The sequence below is a fragment of the Anopheles merus genome, chromosome 2R, assembly GCF_017562075.2.
Source record: "Anopheles merus strain MAF chromosome 2R, AmerM5.1, whole genome shotgun sequence".
NCBI classification, from domain to species: Eukaryota; Metazoa; Arthropoda; class Insecta; order Diptera; family Culicidae; genus Anopheles; species Anopheles merus.
The window spans coordinates 55,216,773-55,240,107 of record NC_054082.1 but is presented as its reverse complement, the minus strand read 5'-3'; the positions used below and the strand labels follow the sequence as shown (position 1 = coordinate 55,240,107).

Genomic DNA, 23,335 nt, shown 5'->3' with positions numbered 1-23,335 from the left:
AGCATTTTGTGCAAATTTTGTGGCGTTTTTTTTGCTATCAAAACGCAAAACCCTCCCCCTTCGAAAGCAGTCGAGGTGTTTTAGTTTTCTTTTGTTTAGCGCGTGATGGTTATATTTAGTTTTATTTGGCCGACTTCTGGCTGTACGATCGGGCGACTTTTTGTGCGTCACGAATTTATATTTCATCATACGCAAACCCGTCACTAGTGTTTCTTGCTCTTTGCTGCACCCTCTTTTTGCTTCATATTCGATTCATTTTTGATGTCGTCTGCCCAATGTTTGTCTTTCGACTGCATTTGTTGCAAGCGAGAAAGAACCGGCAAGAAAGAGGGAGGAGCTTCTGAAAGCTTCGATTTTTTCGAAAATAGCAGCTTAAAAGCTATTGCGGAAGAATGAAAAAACAGCCTACCAGGCAGAAGGGTGGCTAAACTATGTGGTTTTATTTTTTCTAGTTTTTACTTCCAACGTTGCAACACTTTGTCATGAAACAACCATTGTGGTTAATGTAAAATCAAACAGGAAATTGATTGTTTCAAATGAAACAAAAAATAGTACACGAATCAAATGCTTTGTGTTGATCAGTTATACTATAAACCCAAATACAGTAGCATTAGTAGTAATAAATTATTCATTGTCTACTGATCTAAAATCTGCTGGTACTAAAAAGTATCTTGTAGATCAAATTTTGTATTTTACCGTACTCGTAATGGCAGGAAAGATACAAACGGAAAAAAGCAATGTAAAACTTCGAAATAAAATAAAAACTACAATATATTTTTTTATTTTGTACTTTATCAGGTTGATTTTGCGCATATATATAAACAGGATCATTTGTAGTCTTCAAAAAAATTAAACTGATTTTTTTTATTCAGAAAAACATTTCCTTCAATGATGGAAGAACACCTTATCCCGGGTGTACGCGATGCAGATATTATCCGATCCTAGTCCTTCTCGAATGGTCAAATTTTTCATAGCAGGGGTCGAGATCGTGCAATTCGTCGTCATCTGATCAGTTCATCAGTGACATCATTGATAATGAAAATATAATCCGGATTTATATCAACATATCAATCAGATTATTCACGACTCTTCATTTTTTAAACTAACATCAGCAAGCTATACGTCTTGTACCGTTTGTAGGGGCGGCCCCGTGGTACAGTCGTCAACTCGCATGACTTAACAACATGCCCATCGTCGGTTTAAACCTCATATAGACCGTCCCCCCGTAGCAAGGACTAACTATACGGCTATGTGGTACTCAATAGCTCACAAAAGCCTTATAGGCCGGCATGTGATGTGTTAAACATCTTTGGCAAAAGTTGCCTTAAAAACCAATCGTATCATCTCAATTTGAATGTAACTCGTGTAGTTAATTATTTACAATACAACAGATGTTAGTAATACATGCTTATTTGTCTGCCTGATTGAATAGAACACACTACTCTTGTACTCTTACCGAGAGATCTGTGTCTAATTATCACAAAATGTTACAAAGACTAAAATTAATATGTACAGGTAGAAAAATAAAGTATTAGAGTGGGAAAGATCAGTCGAAAAGTTAACCCACATACATACTGCATGGGGTAAGGTTAATGACAAGAGCACAAATCACTTGCTTTGTTGCTAGCCAACGACAGTGATACTAAAGTACGAAAAGTGAAGCAAACATGAGACAGACAGAAACGCGTAGTGAAAAGAAAGTTGTACAGGAAAACTCACGCACTCATATCTTTTGCCGGCAGGAAGGAAGATGCCTCGGAAAACATCACGACATCGAAGGGCAAACAAACGATCGGAAGAATACGACGGCAAAGTTTGCTAGCATCAAAATATTCGTCCAAGAAACCGGTCGCTGGATGCGCTGAGGTAGAGATTGCGGACACAATGCACCATGCACACAAACACTCACAATCTGGCTTATGGCTGGATACTTTTCCAGCTCTAGCTTGGTGCCGTTTCGCAACAAAACACCGCCCAATACTGATGCATTACTTCGTCACAAAGTGTCGATTCACGATCTTCCGCTAAAACTGCTACTACTTTGGGGCTTTTCCTTCTTCTGCTGGGGTTTATTTTCCCCTTAAGTAATTTGCTTTACTTTTACTTTCCGGCTCGCAATAGTTTCTTATCACCAATGAATCTCTTCCGGCTCGTCGCTCCCCAGCCGGTGGTGGTGAGTCACAATTGAATTCAAATACGCCCTAGCGATGACAATAAGATGCGAAACTTGCGGATGACACTTACCACTTTTCATTTAAAAAACACTTCTTCGCCTCCTTCGTACTTCGTTTGCACTGCGCCGCGTGACGCGATTTACGTGGGACAAAAACGCGCACCGCTCGTTTCATATATGTACATAAAATAACAACTAAGCGCACGCACTAACGCACACTGCTGGAACACAGATGGAGAAGGCAAGAAGGCGTCAGTCTCGCGTAGTACACCCATCGATCGATCCTTGGGGCACAGCATTAACTGGCGACGGTTCGGCTCGGATGATGTTTGTGTGCGAGTAGTGTACGCGCACACATACAGCATCAGCGGTTGGACAATTTTTCTTGCGAGTAAGGCAGCGAGTCACGTGAGCAAAGGATCGATCACGGAAGGGTAGGTACGATCACTTGTACAGGCCGAGGAAGGTATGTATCCCACACTATGCACCACGAAACAGCAGCAACACAAGGGTACACAGTGTAAGCGGAATAGGGATGATTTCTTCGAAATCGTTCAATTTGAACGAACTGCCACGATCACTATTTCTTTCGCTTCTGGCAGTATAGAACCTTCCACTCTATCCCTCTGTAATATCTCTACAGTACGGCTGAAACTCGTGCACAAAACGGCAGTTGATTAAGTAATGGAGCTACGTTGGTTGTTCTTGCGGAGCGTACGATTGCACCGGCAGCTTCTTTATGTGTTGGTGTGATTCAGTAGCTTCTTTACCGGGTACTGAGTTTCTGTTGTGCCGCACTCGTCATAAACAGCCTGTCTGCAACAGCTTCCGATTCGAGACGATGCACTGATAAAACGCAATAAGCACACGCAATTGAGGAGTTTGAATAAAAACAGTAACGAAACTCTACACGAAAAATAAAGTGAAAACATTAAATCATTCGCACCAAACATAGTCCCGCGCGGCGCGCGGAACAAAACGGCAAAGCAAACAAACAAACGAACGAACAAAACCAGGAACGCTTCAGGAAACAGAATATTTCTCACAAAACTGCTCTGAAAAACGAATCAACAAAACGGCTTAACACACAAACTACCAACTACGCCAACCAACGATCACTTTACACGCACGCGCGATTGTAACGGGTCTTTGCTTAACATAGCGAGTAGCTTAAAAATGTGTAAAACCTCAAAAAGTCGCAGTAACGCAAAACAAAAATAATGCACAAAAAAACCCGCAAAAAAAACAAAACATAAACAACCGAATACAAGAAAACGAACAAACTTTACACGACACCAACAACCGAACCGTGCTTTTGCTAGCTAAAAACGACAGCGAAAATTGTCGACATACAACGTTTTGGGGACGAAAATAATTTGAACACACTGGAACACAAACTCAAAAATGTAACCATTTTTTATGCAATACTCTTGGCACCGATGTTGTTATAGTTCACTTTTTCAACACAGGGTTTTTTTGGTTGCTTCTGTGTGGCATGAATTTGGTGCTGAAGGTGGTGTAGCTTGGCGGCTCGTGCCCATTTTCTTGAGGTCCAGTTTTCGCTTCGATAGCCAAATTACTGTCTACAGTTTTGGTAGCAGCTGCTTATGCACCAGTAAAAAAAGCGTATCACGTTTTTTAAGAATTCGAATCAGCCCTTGTCCACAGCGAAGTGGTGCATTGTTGTTGGACCTTATGTTCGTTTCCATACGACACTTTGCATCTCAATCCAATCCAAACCCTTACTATCGCACTATCACAAGACGACAGAAACATGATGGAGCTATTACAATACACACTAGTGCATCTTTCTACATCAGTTTCTCGCCACTGTCACAAACACATACACAAACACAAAAAGACACATAATACATTAATTGCTATTAGCTGGAGCAGACGTTGCTGGTTCGAATGCCGTGGCCACTGCATGCTGCAAGGCGTCACACAAACACCCGAGTGTGAACGGATTGCGTTCCCTAGCAAAATGCTCTCAATTTAAGCTATGAACTGATCACACACAAAAATACACCAATCACTATCGTAAAACCGCAATGAACCAACAGCCTAGTTCTACAGCAACGCCCGAAGCTTATTCGTTCGGTCGCTTAAGCCGCCGCTACCTTGCCGGAAGCACGTCACACACTTCCGTCAATTCACTACATCTTCACGCGCACGAATTATGTTTGCCGCTGTTACTGACACTGTTTGGCCTGTTTTGTGCGCAACGAATTTTTTTCCCAAAAAACTTTTCTTCACTTAAAACAAACAAGCGCAACACACAAAACAGTAAAACCACGGGCACTAGGTGAATGGAATGGGGTGTTGTATGTGGTATGTTTCGCCTTCACTCCCTACTACACCCTACACCGCGGATTAGCGATCCTGGAGACTCTCCCCGGTTGGCAACTGCGACATGTGGGCCACTTGCCGCCAACCGTCGCGTGGGTTAAGCGCTGCGGATCAGCGTGCTGGGAAAATGACTGAGCCTGACGGATTGTGCACAGGCTGGAGGAACTAGGCTTACTCGGGTCGACTCGGGCCGCGTCCGAAATTGCGTTCCGGTGCATATCGGAGCAGTGCGTTGATGCGACTGAAAAAATAACGGGGAAAACGCCGCGCAACGGACTGAATGCCATCGAGTCGAGCAGGCGCGCGCTCTGCAACGGCCTGTTGTCTCGTTCACGCGCGCTTGTCGGGCCCGTGGCGCCCCTCGTCGGTCCGCCACGCTTAACAACCCCTTTCGTGGGGTGGGGAAAGGGCATGACCACTCACGAGTGCCGCCACTCACCAACACTGGCACGGATAGCAGGCGCAGCACCAGCAGCAGCAGGGAATCATGACCACCCTAACAATTGCATCCATCGCGCGTACGGCGCATGCGAAACGCGCGGCTCGATCGGTGCTGAAGTGAGTGCATCGGGAAGTGCAATTCTCTCGTCCGAAACTGCATTTGTTGCACTCAGTCTGTAGCGTTTGCGCTTTCTGCTCGCTCACTCTAGCACGTTCTCCTGCGCGTTGCGAACAAACAAACGACCAAATGCGTTTTCCCCTCTCGCTGTGTGTGAGAGAAGGAGTGGAGGGGGTGGGGAGGGGAGTAGTTCTGTCCAAGAAGAGTGTGGGGAGTGAGGTGCAGCCTGCCCTTGCACATGCACTTCAGAACGAGATAACACTAGATGCGCATTTCCGAGAACGAAACCGGTGTGAGATAGGCGAGGCACAGCACAAATACATCGCCATCTGCACTCACTAGTGTGCGTGTGTACTAGATCTGTATGGGTAGTGGTCGCAGCGGTGAGACGAAGATTGGCGCACTTCCGTCTCATTGCTTCCTCTAGCCTTCATTTTCCCTGCCGACAGGCGCTCTCTTCCCCGTTTCGCCAGCCTCCTTCCTTCACCTTCTGCTATCTCGTTCACTCACTAGCTGCAGCCTGCTCACTCTCATGGTATTGCTCTTTTGGAGGCCAAATTTAGTGGTTTGAAAAATGTCTTTCTTCTCGGAAGTGAAGACTTGAAACAAACACGGAGGCAGCGAAATTCCCCCACAAAGAAAGGGTAACGGATGAATCACAAATAGGAATTAGCTTCCACCCTCTGCTCGTTCCATATTCGGGGTATTTTGTTGTTGTTGTCTATGAGTTGCTGTTTGTTGGTCGCAGGCTCTAATGCTATTGCTAAGCCTGTTGCTTGCTTGCTCGCTCTTTCGTTCCATCGAGTGCGGAAGGAACTAGCACAAAATGCGCTCCGAGCGGTGAGCCATGCGGCTGGAACGTGCTTAGAAAATTGGCACTTCTTGCGTACTTGGAATTATAATGCAGTCTTGCGGCACAACCCCCCCCCCCCCACTCAAATGACGATAATGTGACGATGAAAGATGATGCGTTGAGAAGTGCTAAGCGCCCCAAAAGGAAGAGACAAAGAAGAGAGAGAGCGAGAGAGAGAAAGAAAATAAAACGAGACAGCAGTTCAAGGGAACAAAGGGGGATGATGAACTGGGGAATGGGGCTAGTTCGAAGGACATAAGACTCGAAACGAAATCGATGGCACGGAACGAGAGAGAGAGAGATAAAGAGAGAGAGAGAGAGAGAGAGAGAGAGAGAGAGAGAGAAAGAGAGTCGCGAAATGTGTATTCACTACGGAGAGCTGAGCGAGATGAAGAAACTTGTTGCATCTTGCAATAGTGCAGCATCGTGAGATCGCTTCCCGCTCCGGCCTTCACGATGTCCCCAACGTTCTTGTCTTGTTTTTGATGGTGCTTCTTTCCTTTGAGACTGTAATCATCTACTAGGAAGAAAGACAAGAGAGTGTTTCTTTTTCCTGGGATGCACATCCCGGCCGTGAAAATAGTTATCTATTTCATGAAAATTATCTTTGCAACCTATGATTGTCATTTACAAATGGTTCTAGCAAACTTAATTTTGGCAGTGGATCCGTATCCGCCTTATGATGCGTTACCGTATGGTAACGATCAGTTGACTAAGAGTCAAAGCAGGTCGAATCTGATGTCTTCCATAATGTTGGAAGTCATCTAACGCCAAAAGGACTTCTGGAACTTTTGATAAGAAGGTTTTCTCAGAAAGCCTTGTTTTCATCAGTTCAAAGGTTAAAACACAATCGTGTGTTGCTACTGTTCACAAGCTCATAAAGTTTCCCGGTTGTTGATGCGGTTGGCTGGCGAATTGGTGATTAGCGTTCGTGATGCAGAGACTTATTTTGATAAGAATAGTGTATTGCGTGTGCGTATGCGTTTTGGTTTGCAAAAATGCAATGCTGATAAGCGTTTGTGTTGAACGAATGCTAAAGGGGCACACTGCACACTTCAAATGTGAACTTAGTGGTATTTAATTGAAATATATCTTCTTCTTCTTTAGAACAACATCCGTTGCCATTCAACGCTTGGGTTAATAGGCTTGGCTTTCAGTGTCTTATTGATTACCATAGCAAGATAGTTAGTCCTACGTATGGGGGCACAGTCCATTCGGGGCTTGAACCTATGACGGGCATGTTGTTAAGTCGTACGAGTTGACGACTGTACCATGAGTTTGGCCCAATATTTTATATAAAATTAAATAATGTTTTAATAAAACAAAAAAGTCTGATTCTCGTAGCAAGATAGATACACGCTCTTTTACAAACTCTCTCTAATTTTAATCAAAATCTCCAAAATTGTTTTGTAAATTTTTTTTTCAAAAAAGTAAGAAAACTATTCTATGCGTTCAAATATAATCAAATATCTATATAACCAAACAAGTTTCAGTGCAATGCCCATATTTCATGCTGAAAACGTAGGGCGTGGTCTTTTTTACTTTTTACTACTAAAAAACTAGTATTTCTGGTAAACGTATTTACAAACGCATAAAACAGTGTAATGAAAATGTGATTTGCGTCAATTAGTACTTAAATTGTGAATAAAAAAAAACAAGAAATCAAATTTGATCTTCTTGCAATACAATGAAATATGCTACAAAGACAAAAAAAAATTATATTGAGCAATCCTGGACTTCATCTTAAAAAATCTTATGCTAACAAATGCTGCAGACGTTGCATCTACTGAAACAAATCAACAGGTTTCTGTGCAGCATGGCGTGACGTCACCATACGAATGCTTAGAAAATAAACAGAGACACACTCCATACGAGTTGTTTCAAACGAAGACTTCTGATATCAAAACAGCTTCTGAAGCACCCAACCTTTCAATATAATAAGTAAAATGAAACAACTCACCAACGTTATTCATCTTATCTGATGTGCTTTCAATTGGATGAAGATCGTGCAATGCTGAAGACTGATGAAGCTGATGCATCGATATATGATGAATAAGATGATGGAAGTGGTGAGGCGGTAATGTAGACTGCTGTTTGATAAGTCCGCCTCCTCCACGATTAGTCACTTCAGTGTCTAAACAAAACATGTCGCTCTAACCACTTGTGTGTAAGCTCTAATATTGTAGCTACTGTAGTTCAAATGTATCTCACTTATGATCACTATGATTTGAAGCCAAATATACTGACACTGATTGAAATACTTATTAGTTTCTGCTAGTTCATGATAGTTGAGTTATTGACAAATATTCACAATTTCACTAATCCACACAGCAACACCTTCCAAACAATTGTCTTCATTTTGATTTAGTGAATATTCCCCATGCCACTCCGACCACCATGCGTCTCCACCGAATTCTCTTCCTCTCAGACAAGTTACAGAAGTCAGCTGTTAAATGAACCAAGCAATCAAATTAACACCAGGGTGCATGCACCAATGTCTCTTTATTCCAAAAACCCGTTTTATCATCAGATATATATTTTAAATTTGGGACACAACTAAAACAGTATATTTTCTACCAACTATAGGCTTTTTTTGTAGATGAAGGGATCATTTCCCAAATATATTGAAAAACTTTAGTTGCACTTTTACTTCACTGTGAGAAACACCAGTTTTGCAATGACCGAAAATTTGGCATGCTACACGCCAGGATCGCTAGCAGCGCACGGTATTGTTGTTCGAGAACTACTACAACATCCGAATCGACCCGGTCCGGGCGAGAGTCACTTGTTGCACTCGCCATCGACGAAAAACTTGTCCAAATAAAAGCGACGACATTGCCGAGAATGCGGAAGTGCAAGAAGACGGCAGGCTGACAGCGGAAGCGTGGTGCGTGGTGAGCAGGTCGGGTTGGTTCCGAAAAATTGCCCCAACCCACTCTCTCTCTTTCGCGTTCTCCCGATCCGCTTAACGAAACAGTGTAAAAAGCAGGACGATCAAGTGGGAGTGCTGCACCATGGTTTAGCGTGCTGGTGGTGTTTAGAGCCACACTATTCGACATCTTCTCCTGCTCCCCTGACCCGAACTCTTCCTGCAGGATTTTGCGCGAAAATGGGGATGAAGCACGAACGTACTCAGTTTCGTAAGTTGTCTGAGAGAAGGAGAGGGATAGGGGTGTTGGTTGTTGGTTCGAAGGATGGTGAGACGACCCGAAAACTACCGAACTCTGAACGAACCCCTAACGAATTCCCGTTTCAACTAGGACGCGCGTGGTGCAAGACACAAAAGACGGCATGTGGGGGTGCTCCTGCTGGCTAGTTTTTCCACGCCATCACAACAAGAATGCCGTGGTGTTTGTGCATATGCATCCGAAAAAGAGCAAACGAGACAAAGTGAGAGAGACTTTACGGTAGGAAAAGTGAGAGCGAACGAGATAGTGTACAGTGAGAGAAAGTGTGCAGCACGCGAAGTCGATGAAGCGACTAGGAAGCCGAAATGCAATGCATTGCGATAACATGGTCGAGGGACGGAAAGGATGGTTTTGCAAAATGTACAAAACAAAGAGTTGGGAAAAATGTATTGCCCAACGCACACAATGCCACGGTTTGCAGCTGTGTGAAGGTGGCGAAAGAGACGGTACGATCAGTGCGATAGAGATGGAGTGGTTGGGTGTATGTGTGACTGCATGTGCCGGTAGAGGCAGGGTGGTGATGGGAGACGGTAAGGACGGGACGACTAGAAAATAGCAAATACGAGCAGGATCCTTCGGGATTCGGTGCTTCCAAAAAGGCGAAGAAAACAACAAAATCCTTGCCACGAACGGTTGAGCGAACGAGCGCAGAGTATGCACACGAGCGTCGAATCGAACGAACGAAAAGTGACGAACGAAAAATAGCCAAATCGTCTGAACGGAACCGTCCTCGCGAAGGAAGCTTGATAACTAAAAACATTTGCAGGAATGAGGCCGCGATCGTGCAACGCGTGGGACGAGGTGAGCGCAGGGATAAAATGTAATAACAGCATCAAGAAAGGGGGAAAACACGCGGAATTCCTTCTCGCCCGTAGGTGTGTGAACGAAAAAGAAAATCAACACCAACACTAACAGCTTAAGTAGTGCGAGTAGCAACAGCATACCGGGCGAAGCACGGCAGGGGTAACAATATAATAAAACGAGGAAATGAAAACTAGCAATCGAAGGAGGAGAACAAGGCAGGAAAATAAGAAAGGCAGACCGAAAAAAGCGTTATAAAAATGTCTCGGCACAGGGAAGCGGGAAAGCAACGCCACAACACCGGGAGCTGTTTGACGCTGTGTGTGCAAAAAAGTAAACTATGACAAGAAAACTACATAATGCGTCCAAATGTTATTATATACACACGCTTCTCTATCACACTGCATGCGAATAAGGCGGTAGCGGTAGCTCTCGAGCGGTGCTTATATTTCGGTGCGTTTCCATCTCTGTTGCTCTGTTTGGTTATCTTGTTTTTTTGTACAACAAACGAAAGTCTTGTTTAATTATTTCACAGATTCCTTTTTTTTTTTGGCGGTGTCGGTGTTTTTCGCCTAACGAGGATGCTTGTTTTTATAATCTTTTTGATATAGTTTTAGCAAACGAACTTCAAATCTACATGATACAACTATAAAAAAGACACCAATAGCTTTGGTTCGGTTTATAAAAAAAACGGCTATTCATTTCGTATTGGAATGGAATGGAACTAAAAATGGATAATTTTTCTAATGTATTGGATAAGTAGTTCAATAACTTACACATCGATTGCATGCAACACAATCGTACACTGCTTCTCACCGCAGAAAGCATGTGTACTGTTGGCAAGAGCTCCAAAGAGGCTATCGTCAAACGCAGTGGTAAAACCACCTGTTGGTGGTTTGTTGATGCATATTGACTGGAAGAATGCCAAACATAGTGTCATTCTGCAGGGCTAGGATTGAATAAACACAGAGAATCAAAGCGTGGCCACTGATCCTGGTTTTTCAGATATTAGTTATAATAGTTTTATAATAGCTTATATTTTTCACATATCAATCTATTGATGATGATGATTCACTATTGTACTAAAAGCTCAATCGCAGTCAAGTTATGTCAGATTTTGTTTCCGTAAATGAGTATTTTCAGAGCTTTTATATATGATCAGCATCGGCAAAAACTGGTCAGTTGTATATTTAAAGCTATTTTAATTTCAATTAAAGAAGATAAAGATATAAACTCTGGATGAACAAATATTTTCAAAAGATGATAATTATACGAAACAAAAACCTTGCGTACCACTTATAATTTAAGCATAAAACAAATTACACATTAAAATCCATAATAAATGCACAAACCATACCACCAACCATTGAATTTGAAGGACGGATCGGAAAATAAATATAAAAAAAAAAACATTTTCCCTCAAAGTGGACGAACCTGCATTCGAGATGTTGGTCAACTGGGACGAACGTCTGGTCTGGTCCCATTCCGGCACATGTTCCCCTGACTAAGCCACCCTGACCCGCCTTGTGCTAGTGTTAGTGAGGAGACCTGTGTGTAAGGAGGCGCATTTGCACAGTGCGCATTGCACATGGAAGAAGAAAGATGGAACGGCAACGAAGGCAGATCCACAAAAAATAAAATGTATGGAGCAGCAGCCGCAACAACACAAAAAAACGGTGCTCAGCTTCATCTAAAATCGTCTCGGTTTTTCTTGCGCTCCGTCGTCCATCGGTGAAACTGCAATGAGGAAAAAATCTCCATGGCACCAGAGAAAAATAACGAAACTGAAGGAAAGACAAGTCTTATCGGAAGGGAGCGCGAAAGAAACAGCTATAGCATCGACAAACTAGTGCTACGGTACTAGGAAACTGAGGAGCATATCTGGAAAAAAAAAATCAACTCCCACTGTATCCCTTCCACCTTCTCCTTCATGTGTCCAAGTGTGGTGGTACAACGGGTGTGAAGAAGGTTGATGCAATTTTTATACACTCTTCGATGCTTTTTTGCAGTGTGCGACAGTATAAGTGTATATATGTGTGCGTCAATTTCAGCGTTTTTCTCATCGCTTTAGAGCTAGCCAGGGTTTGGCCTGATAGTTTGCGTCTTGGCACAGGCGGAAGCGGATATCATCAATATTTTTTGTTTGTTCCTCTACTAAAAATCCGAACCCAACTGGACATCTCGCTCAAGAGGCAGGCGAGCCCCGGGTAACGAAACGATCTGGATGCGTGGAGACGAAAAAGATGACCATCCCATTTTTTGTGCTTTTCTTTTCGTTTGGTTCAGCTTTTCTCGCCCGTCGGGTGGCATTCCCCTTCTTGGCTCCATTCCAGTGTACATGGTGAAGGAATCGAAATTGAGGAAGAGAAGCAGCTCGTACTTTGATATTCGGTTTTTGCATTGACCCTACGAGTGCACTCAACTACACTGGCACAGACGAACGGTCCGCTCGCACACACATGAAAGTGGGCGCTAGGTGGCTACTGTGGCCAAAGGGAGCGTCCAGTGGACTAAAGGGTGCAAAAGCAGGGACGGAGCAATATCGCGTTTCGTTACCGAGTGCCATCCCTGGCGTCGGCGGTGGCGTGTAGAATGAAAATGAATAATAAATAAGCACATAAGGAAGCGCATCGTTGCGCCAGTGTGCTGTGCAACGTCCCGGGACTCGCCCTGGACGGACTGTCGGAAATGGTCCGGGTCCTGGGCAAAACTTTAAATTGAAGACGTGAAACCGGCGGAGTGTGGAAGGGGAGGAAAAAAATTAGATCCTGCCCGAAACCGAGAGCCGCGGATGGATAAAAGCAGGACAGGGAGCTCTGACAGAAGCGCGGGATGGGCTGTGAAAAAAATCATTAATTTTTGCTTCCCTTGCCTCGCAGGCCCCCTGGAGAATTCGTTGCGTTGTCTAAGTGTGAGTATAGCTTGGCATTTTTGTTTGACCGTTCGCTCTTTTTCACCCGCTAGCATTTGCGATTGTAACGCTGCGACGGGGATATTTCTAATGAAGAAACCATCGCAAATCGTGGTTGGGGTGAGGGTGGTTTTCTCCATTTGTTTTGTTTTCGAACGAACCGTACGAACTCTTGAGGTCATGCATCGTCCCTATCGACGAGCGGAGGAGAATAGGAGAAGCCAACTGCTTTTTTGTCGATTTGCTTTGTTGCATCTTTTGGCAGTACAAAAAAAAAGCGAACGATTGGTCTTCGAAATTCGAAGCGATGGAAATGGACAAACAACGCGATGAAAAGCACAAAAATTGTCACCCAGCTCAAAACATACTAGAGGCAAAGCTCTTTTGCTAGGAGCCAGTACGGTAAATGGAAACAAGCCAGAGCGAGTGTGGATTGGAAGTTCGATAGCCTTTTCTGCTGTACGTGATATATCGATGATGGTTTCCAATGAAAGAACGTTCATTATCCGGCAGCGTTCATCCCGGTCCTGGTGATGCTAATTTGCAGACATAACCTATGGCATTTTCGTAAATAAAAATAGCTTGGATAGAGATTTTGTCAGCCTGGATACAGATGGCTCAACGACTCCGATTCCATTATATTGGGATAGAATTTTGCTCAGTCTTGTTGGTTCAACCCCATCAGGTTTAATGTGTACTTCTGTATGATTATTATTTGTTCATTTATGGCAACAAATATTAAAAATTTCTGTTTTATTTTTTATAATTGTAATATAGACAGACACACGAAAAACACATCTTAAAATAGCTATTCAATTTTCAGCAGATGCTTTAGATTTCATGCATGGTGAAACCGTTAAGGTGATGACGTCCCATTTAATTGCTCAGTAGCAACTTGACAAGAACAAAAGATAGCGGTGACAACCTGTTGCTCTCAGGTTTCTAAGTACGATACACGCTGCATTAACACGATGCTACAAAATCTACTGTATGACCCATTATTACAAGGGTTCCTTTTAATTGTAAACCATGCGTGTGATTATGTCTTGCCGTGGTGGTTGTACGATAAACATGAAAGTCGATTAGCTGTTTAGTGATGAACTGTCTCTTCCCCACAGTCCGTCACATATTTTTCATTCTGCCTCGAGGCTACATCTCACACAGCTAGCTAAATATTGTGGGCCGCACAGACCGGAAGCTGCGGTAGAGGTAGGAACAAAAACAATAAGAACAACAACAACAACCACAACAACAACAACAGCACCAACAACAGCACCGACAAAAAGACATAAACTTTTGCCAACATTCCATTCATCCGGCCAGTACGACACTATCTCTTGCACCAGTATGCATCCCGTGCTCGCTATTCGCTCTCCTGCCGGGACAATTTCTACAAGCCGTTTTGAAAGGGTTCGGCTTGAGTAGGCCGCTTCCGCTCGCTTGCCCCAGTGCCGCTCCAGCGCAAGATATGCGACCGGCACAGACTGCACGGCTGGCGGTTGGGCTAGACCATCAACAAGTGTTTCCGCCAGCGAAGCTAGCGTCGGCTTGCCATCGCCAACGGGTGCCTGGCACGCTGCCAACGTGAGCTCGATGGTCATAACGGCGGCGTCACGGCATTATACACCATCGAAAAACGCCAAACCACCATTGGAGTACTCTTGACGCGCTTAGTGCACGGAATTGCACGGATAGAGGCGAGTGGCCTCTCTAAGTGCACCGCGACCGGAGGCTACTGGAGGCGGGGATGAAATTATCTTCCCATCGTGTTCCGTGCCAGGTCGCGAGCTTTTGGCGAATGCACGCTTGGTCGAAGCGTAAACAAACAATATCCGTTGCGCGACACGGAAGCCTCGTGTGCCGTTCGATAGGCCACTATTTCACCGCATCATATGGCAGCGAGCGAAGAGCAAAGACAAACCGCCAGAAATAATGCCGCCTTCCGGGAAGTCAACTGTCTGGCGTGTGAAACTTGTTATTTGGTTTAAATTTCGCGAAACAGCAGCATTCACGGGGTGTGGGATGGAAAGCAAATCATTTGCAGTTTTAACACAGTTTTTGGGAATCCTATTTGTAATGAAAAGTCATGATGTATCTAGTAGTACCTCTGTAGAGAGTTTCAGAGGATAATGGAGACGCCTGGTGGAAACAGTACACTGGTAGAGAATGAGAAATTTAACTCACCTGAAGTACAACTTCCCTTTCGGAATCCTTTCAATCGTAAGTGGTATGAAAACGGTTCATAGAGTTTAAGCTCGAAACAAAACAAAACTGTAGATAATTGTATTAGATGAGCACCTACAAAACGATATGAACGGCCGATATGAAAACAAACTAGGCCAAAACAACATTTTCCCAAACAGCCCAAGCTAACAGGTACTTCAGCGCCTCACGGACACAGCTCTGAAGTTGTGCTCTGCCACATTCAACGTGCAACCGTTTCCAACAGCAACCCATGAAAGGCAAGCACCCGAACGAATCACAGGAAACGAATCCGACAGCCACAACTAGTCGTATGCAACAGTCTGCCAGCTTGTTTCCGCCTTAAATTTTGTGGGATTTTTCTCATGAAAGGAAAGCGACTGTCCAACTGCCAACCGCCTAAAATAAGACACAGACAACAGGAGCGAACCAAAAGCTGCTACTGCTATCAGGGCGGGTGGTGATGGGAAAATTGGCTTCCGTTTTGCCCGTACGCGCCGAGCCTGAAACCAATTGTCTGGCCAGCTGCATCGAAACAGAAAACTCTCCATGCATTTCTCTCTCTCTTTCTCTCTCTCTCTCTTTCTTTCTTTCTTTCTCTTTCTCTCTTTCTCTCTCTCTCTGTCTCTCTCTCTCTCTATTTGCCTCTGCATTTGTTGCGCCAAGGCGCAACATGCTGAGGCTATTGACGCTTGTATTTGAGGTCGCTTTCATTGGAGTCCTTTTTCAAACGTTTTCCGTCCAACGGCGGCAAGGCAACGATGGAGTATGGGTGAACAGATTTACCCCGAAAATGGTCAATTCTGTTGGTTTATGGTTACGGTTTCGTTGGCAAAAAAAAAACCATAGCAAGCTACAGCGACGACCAGTTGACTGGCTTTGTTGTTGCATCGTGCCCAATGTTGCCAACGCCTGACGTGCAGCTGGACAGGGACCACTTGTTTCTATCGTTGTGCTTGCGAGGCATACCATTCGCCTTGCACGACAACGATTGCAACGACGATTGGATACAAAAAGTGCCCACTTTCCCGAAAAACCGAGCACACGTACAAGACTCTGGTCAGCGGCTGTCCTCTTGAGAGACAATCCGTACGATTGCACTCCTTTTCGGCCGTTTAGCTACGCTGAAGGATGTTGTATCCTTATCGCTTGCCTCAAATACTCACTTTCAAATGAGCACGGTACACCAGCAGCACACAAAATTCCCACACATGAACCATGTCAGCCGAACGACCAATGCAGACGACCGGTTATCTCTATCAATTTCAAAAGTTCACCCCACAAAAAGTTGATCGTTGCAGATTTGGGTGCCATTTAACTTTCGGCCTACGCCCAAACGACGAGAATGCTGTATCGTTTTGGTACGGTAGTGTGTGTCCTGCCGGTGCCATGCAGACCGTGTTCGTTTGCCGTACCGTGATTGCCGGCTGAGCGTACCAGCGTGTAGACTGGTACTGTCCATACGGCACATGTTTTCGGTTGTTTGGGCAAATGTTTTTGGCCGCTCGTCAGATTCGTCGGTTAAAAGGATTAAGTTATTAAGTGATTTTGTACATTGCCGGGTCCACACTTCCAGTGCATAGTGCGAAGCCGGGTCCACAGTGCAAATAATGGGAAGGTGAGTACGTTAAGGAGGATCCGTTCGGAGAACAACCACCAGTTGCTTCTCAAGTGTTACGAGATGAATGCGTGACGGAGTCGCATGTATGCTGCCAATTAATAGTGTTTGAAGTTGAATTTGAACTTGTGAGACAGAGCGAAACGACGGGATAGGGGATTACGAGACAAAACAGTGATGTTTTGAGCAGAGAAGAATGTTTTTTTCTGCTAGCAGACGAAATGGGCTTAAAGAAGTTATATGCTTCCAACTTCAACATCAAGGAAATCCTTGCAAACTTTTTATTTTATGTTACCATTTTGTAACAACTTTAATGTGCAGTGCAATGAGCTTTTCTGCAAAATTATAATCACTTTTAAAATGCAGTTTGGGATTTAAAAAAAACGTAGATATTTAAAAAACCTTAAGGCTAACGAAACAACTCCTTAAATCATGAAAACTTGCAAACCGGTTCAAATGCAAAATCCGGTACTTAATCAAAATCCCATATCATCTTTTCCATATGTGTTGCAAAACAAAGTGTAAGATTATACACTACACCCTCTACACCGTGCCACTTGTTACTCGCAATTTTCGAAGAAGGCGATATCGATTGCATTGAATGAATAACGCATTACCCACCATTACGTTGCTGCCACCAATTTTGGGCGAGACGGTTCCATCCATCAATCGGTTCAATATTGAAAATCCCACATTGATTTATTTGTGTGAAAAGACCAGGCACCGTGCCATCTGTTTCTGCTCCGTCGCCATCGCCGACCGAAACCGACAAACATTCCACAAACGCGCAAGGACCTACTGGCAACAATGCACCGACGGCGTCGCACCATTTGATGGTGCGATTTTGTGCTGGAAAGAAAACTTTTCACCCTCACTGCCGTCCTCACTCTGCTGCCGGCTCGGGATGGCGTCGACGTTTGTCGCTGTTTTCGGTCGTACTTGCAACGGAAACCTGTTGCCTGTTCCATGCTGAGCTTTGTGTGTATGCAGCACACTACTACCACCAGCATCGGAAACGGTTGCCACATTCCCTGTCTGCTCGTCTGGCACACACTGCTCTAACACACAGTCACGTGTTTTATCCCATTTCGTGGTAGGGTGCATTCGCACAGGGAGCGGTTCAACTTCATTGGCGAAAGCGATAAGGACGCGCAAGATGGAAAGAAAACCAGTCCACAGTCGATGGAGGTAAGCGGAGCCTGCAGGAAATGGCAGATACCGAAAGGGACGAAATTTGGACTACTAGCGTCGAACGCGGGATAAGATCGCCCTGAGGTACGGGACTCGAAAGACACGGTGGAGAGTGCAGTTCACCAGCAAGTGACATTTCCGCTCCTTCCTGCTGTGTTTTTGGACGGGTAGCTTTAGAGAAGTTTCCCGTTCGATCCACATCTTCAAGCCCCTCAACTCGAGACGTTGGGAAGGGCATTTGGGTGATGTTGGCACGGAACGGTTTCGGTCAGACCGACGCAGGAGCAAGGCGACAGAAAGACGATAGAAGAAAAGTGCATCCGAGTACTCCGTCCAAAATATTTTCTCAAGACGGAGCTTTTTTATTGCCTTCCTCGAGCAGAGCGAGACAGCAAGCTTTTGTGGGAAGCTTTTGTCGTTGTCCAGGGAGCTCCACAGGACATGTTCACCGTTCCCACACCGTCGAGCGTCCCTGATCGCTCGAATGGAAAGGGTTTAGCACAAGACATATCATACCAGGGCGCTGGTTGATGCAGGCCGCGTTATACAACAAAAATTGATCGTTTTCACCCATTGCTTTAGTATGGAAAAGCAATTGGAGGGGACGGGGAAGCATTCGAATTAGTCCCTTGCATCTCGGAGATGCAAGGTCGGTCCCGAGCGGTCGGTGCGGAAGGTGCCAAGAGTGCCCCAGGAGCTGATATTTTCGTGTTTGCACAGGAAGCCCAAGGAAGGCCACACCAAAAGCACTCGCACAGTAAATGGCACAGCGTTGGACGAGGCAGGGCGAACGAAACTAACGAAAAGCGGAAACGACTGACACACAAGCGCAAAACCTGATTATATTTCCTGCACCGGGGTGGCGCAGCGCCGCGCCACTCCAACTCCGCCCGCGTCCCCTAGCTCCCGTGCATAGCAACCACCGTCGAGACGGTGAGTTTCGTTCTATATACAACGACTTTCTTTCTGTGTGCATGCCATCGCCGGAGTGCACTTCGGCACCACCCGTAACATTTCGAGCTTTTTTCTCTTTCGCGCACAAACACCAGGCCGAACAAAAGTTGGCTGCCGGGTGCGCCTGCAAGACATGTACACTAGTGCAGCGCACGACGGCCAGGCAAGGATGTGCGTCCATGGGGCAGATTGGGAAAGTGAGAAACGTTAACGAATAAAAATAAAAAAGCAGCGAACTGGTACGTGCCACTAACAACAAGTGCTCCCATCGTCGCCCTGCTACTCGTGCCAGAGCCGGCGAGGGAAGGATGCACACTTTCCGTGACCATCACCACCTTCATCAGCCACAACCCACATCGTCCCAGCGAAAAGAAACGAAAGGAAGAAGCGGATAAAAAAGAAAACCCGTCAGCAGGCAGCTCAAAAATATAGGAAATTTTCACTTGTTGCGCGCGTCCGACGTGCGAATGCACTACTACCACCAGTATTACTACTACTACTACTACTACCATTAAGTATCTCGGAAAAGGAACTGCTTGCTTGTTCGCGTTTTGCCGAGGTGTGTCTGGCAATGAGGTCGCGCACAGAACCGCTTCAAGATATGGTTTACACACAAAAACAAAGCGAAAAAAACGCTAGCTCTTTGTTTCGACATGGCAACAAAAGGCGTAGGCCAGAGAAATGTATAAACTTCCGCGATAAACTTCCACCAGCAGGTGCAAATGACAAAATTTGTGAATCGATTTTATTTTGAAGCTTTCCTGCACCGTCCTGTAGGACGCAAGAATCAAACTCGTTGCTCTCGGTACGACTTGCGGCAATACATGGGTTTGATGCAGAAAGTAATAAGAAATAAATAAACACTTACCGACTATGTGTACCATATTTTTCGTCCACTTGGCCAGCTCACGTCTTATGTAGCGCCGCTCCTGGACACAGCGGGCGTACGAGCAGTCTGCCATTGTATCGAGACGCAGGATGTGCGTTGGAGCTAGAGCTTCTTGCGGAGCACACGGTGAAACGGAGGACACGATTCCACGAAGCCACAGGTGGTCCCGGCTCTGCAATTTGTTGTGTAGGAAAATCTTTGCATTACATTATCCCTTACACACACACACGCTCAAACTCGCGGACACACTCGCTTGGTGGGTGGCAATCACTGATGGTTCCGAAGTAGCTCGAGCAATCTCGAACGCAACAACAATTCGCCAGCAGGTTTTGAAAACAAAAATTGCACTTCCCGTGCAACGTCTAAGCCACCACACCTGTTGCAATGTTCTGGAATATATCGCACTTTACGCGTTGTGTTTCGTTTTAATGTTTCGTTATCGACGCTTTCTGTTTTGTTTTATCTCGCACACACCGTTAAAGGAAGTTCTATCTCACACCCGCAACACGTCGTTTGCACGTTACAGTGATTCCGCACCGAAATTGGAATGCACAAACCAAGCCAAATCAGAGCTTCTCTTCATCCACTAAACGTACACACACGTACACAAAACTCACACGCGCACACTGTGTATTGTCTACAACTACTGATGCAGACTGGCGCTAGAGACGGAATAGGTAGTAGCGTGGCCTGAAAGTAGAGCGGCAGGAAAAAGGAAAACAAAAATAATACAACCCAAAACAAGAAAATAAGATAATGGAGATATATTTTAGAAGAAAACCAGAACAACAAGTGGTCGGGATTTCGAAAGCGTAAAGATTCCCCCTCCCCCCAGCCGTTTCACTCTGCCCCATCGCGATAGGATGGCCCAAGGGATGGAAAGAAATGGAGTGACACACCGAAACGCATCGGCAAGCGAGATGCAAAGCAAGAAGTCCGGAACACGCCAAATACTTGCCTGATACGAGCTGCACACTACTGCAACTATTGCTCGAATACGAACGGAAATGGTACGGTGAGAAAAAATTATATACATTTTAAATCCTCGAGAAAGTATTGCACACAGAAAAGACAAACATAAGCGCCCTCGTAACGGAGGATGTAGCCAGAAAAATGAACCGGAAGGTGGAAAATAAACGAAATATACAGCATTAACTTGTATAGCACGAAAAAAAATCTACTAAAACGAAAAAAACGGCACATGTACCCAACTCCTAAGCAACTTGGCCAGGGAATTGGAAGTCCGGAAATGAAAAGAAATCGCTCAAAAAAGAGTGAACACAAAAAAAGTGCGGCACAAGAACGAGAGCCACTTCCGCTCATGTACACGCGCGCCAGTCACGAATACACAAGCACGCACACACAGACGCACCCATACTGTTTGCTGGACGAAAAATGCATCATTGGGATGGGGTGGAAATAACGAAAATAGAAAGCAGCGAAAAAAATACACTCCGTATACACACCAGCACACAGCAAATCCTTGGCCACCTTCGCACCGGCACCGCACCCACCACTAAACAGTGCAATAGCTGCAGTTACTTAGCCCGGACGGGGACGGTATCTACGGTGTGTCTGTGCAAGAGTACATACAAGGAACGAAATAATAATAATAAAAAAACGCTGCGCCTGCTATAATGGAGACAGATACTACTACTACTGCACAACAGTGCATGGCACATGGGAGGAGAAATAAGTTTTTTTTTGTTTGCGGGGCGACAGCAAGACGCCTCCGCGTTCTGGCATTAGTTACTATCACACTTGCATTGCCTTTTTTGCCTCTATTTTTTTTTTCCTTTCCTTCCTTTTTGCTTCTTTGTCGTTGCCTATTATAACCCTTCAGTCGAATTGGTTCGATTTTTGTACAGCGCGGCATTGAAACCGGGGAAACTATAAAGGAAACGACGTTTGGATGGTTTTATTGTTTTACTAGCAAATAAGCAAGTATGGCGTTACTCAGTTGTTTCAGTAATGCTTGCATACATGTGTATCTACTACACTTACCTTGTTTTAAATTACTTATTGTATATCCAAACGATACTATCAGCTTTATGTCATGGCAGCCCAATGATGTCTGAAATAAAATGTTTATCTATTAAAATAATAAAAACGTGACACATTCACTATTTAATTCTATTTAGCTATATTTGTTTGTAAATGAAAGAAAATACAATCTGAACTCACTGCTAAGACTTCGATTGACCACTACCGATGGAATTTGTGACTATCAATTGGGATATTTTTTCTATACAAAGAAATCCAAATCGTTTCTAATACAATAGAACTCGAAGACAGGGGTTCTCCATCCTATCATTTGAATTGTCAGCTAACTATCGTCAAAAAACATTCAATGGATGGTTTTGATTATATGCTGTTAAGATAATTAAGTTACCTTTTCAATGAACTAAATAACTAATTAATGCAGGAACTAATCGATTATTTTATTGGTGTGTTGATTTAAATCTTAAGAGTTTCAATATTGAATTCCGACGAAATGACAGTTACGTAAGTAATATAGAATAGTGTGTATGTAACTTAGTTATAAAAACGGGGCATTTAACGTAAAGTGCTATTTTAATGATTTATACTAAGTAGCACTACGTAGAATTTAAAGCTAAGCTTTAAGTAAAACAATTTAATTTACAGACTCTGTTTTTTTTTGTTTTTGTTGTTAAGAGTAAAATAATTGAAATAACATTGATTGTTTCGATTTACTTCCTATTGAATAATATATAATGACATTGAACCGAATTTTCAATGTTTCGTGTATTGATAATGTTTATTTATGTATCAGATAAAAAGCCTTATCTCGACACGGCTAAACGGGCTAGAAATTCTCACTACATTTTTTCCTAATATTTCCCTGACTAGCTAATGTAAAAGCTAATTTAACATCTAGACACTTAACTAGCAATAGTTTATCTTCCCAACTTTGAATGACAACCGATCTTTGTAACAAGCTGCTATTAAATAATCATACCATGCTTGCTCCCAAACTGTGGCTCAATACGACCGGTGTTGGCCGGTGTTGGTTAAACATTCAACAGGTTTTCAAATAAGCCTCGACCCACATCATCCGTGAGCAGAAAAGCTTCCTTCCAATAACCTTGCACACACACACACACGAAGGATTGGCTTTTTGCATGGATGAAAAACTCGATGCTCTAGCCAACGGGCGGAAGCAAACTTCCGTTGCCTAACTGAAGTGCAGCCACTCGACCCCTCACCGTTCCCAGCGGTGTTGGAGCAACAGTTTTCAAAAACGCCATCGGAACAACCATTCGGGTTCGGGAGGTAATGCTGCTTATGTTCACCTGTGCATAAGGTGTCAAAGTGGACTGAACAAACGTTGTAAAATCGTACGCCTGGATATTCGAGTATTTATCCAGGTAGATACGGTACACAACTTTGTCGTTTATTTTTATTCTCACTGCTAGTTTCATATGTTTCCATGCAGTGCTCATTGGGTTGAAAAGTTCGACTGTATTTTCAATCCAATTATAAGAATTAGACCATAATTAGCCATAGATGAGTATAACGACTGGAATAGATTTATTTAGGACTAATGTTTCCAACCGAACAGAGCAAATAAAGCGCTTCAGTTAACCCCCAACGCTTCGTCCGTTTTGTCATCAGCATAGGACGAG

General features: G+C 44.2%; 1 protein-coding gene across 9 annotated transcripts in view; it reads right to left on the bottom strand.

Moving 5' to 3' along the window:
- LOC121589189 (mushroom body large-type Kenyon cell-specific protein 1-like) overlaps nucleotides 1–23,335 on the bottom strand; it is a 96,572-nt gene that overhangs the window by 48,193 nt on the left and 25,044 nt on the right. Inside the window, exons 3-5 of one of the 9 annotated variants that reach the window (XM_041907898.1) lie at nucleotides 21,693–21,780; nucleotides 19,938–20,378; nucleotides 19,668–19,860 (exon numbers count right to left, since the gene is read on the bottom strand). In XM_041907898.1, coding sequence (XP_041763832.1) covers nucleotides 19,668–19,761 — 94 coding nt within the window. In that variant the 5' untranslated portion in view covers nucleotides 19,762–19,860; nucleotides 19,938–20,378; nucleotides 21,693–21,780. Of the gene's footprint in view, nucleotides 1–1,719; nucleotides 3,080–4,453; nucleotides 4,673–4,697; nucleotides 4,761–19,667; nucleotides 20,379–21,154; nucleotides 21,332–21,692; nucleotides 21,781–23,335 lie in introns of those variants that run through there. The other 8 variants (XM_041907896.1, XM_041907897.1, XM_041907902.1 and 5 more) reach the window with 8 other exon arrangements.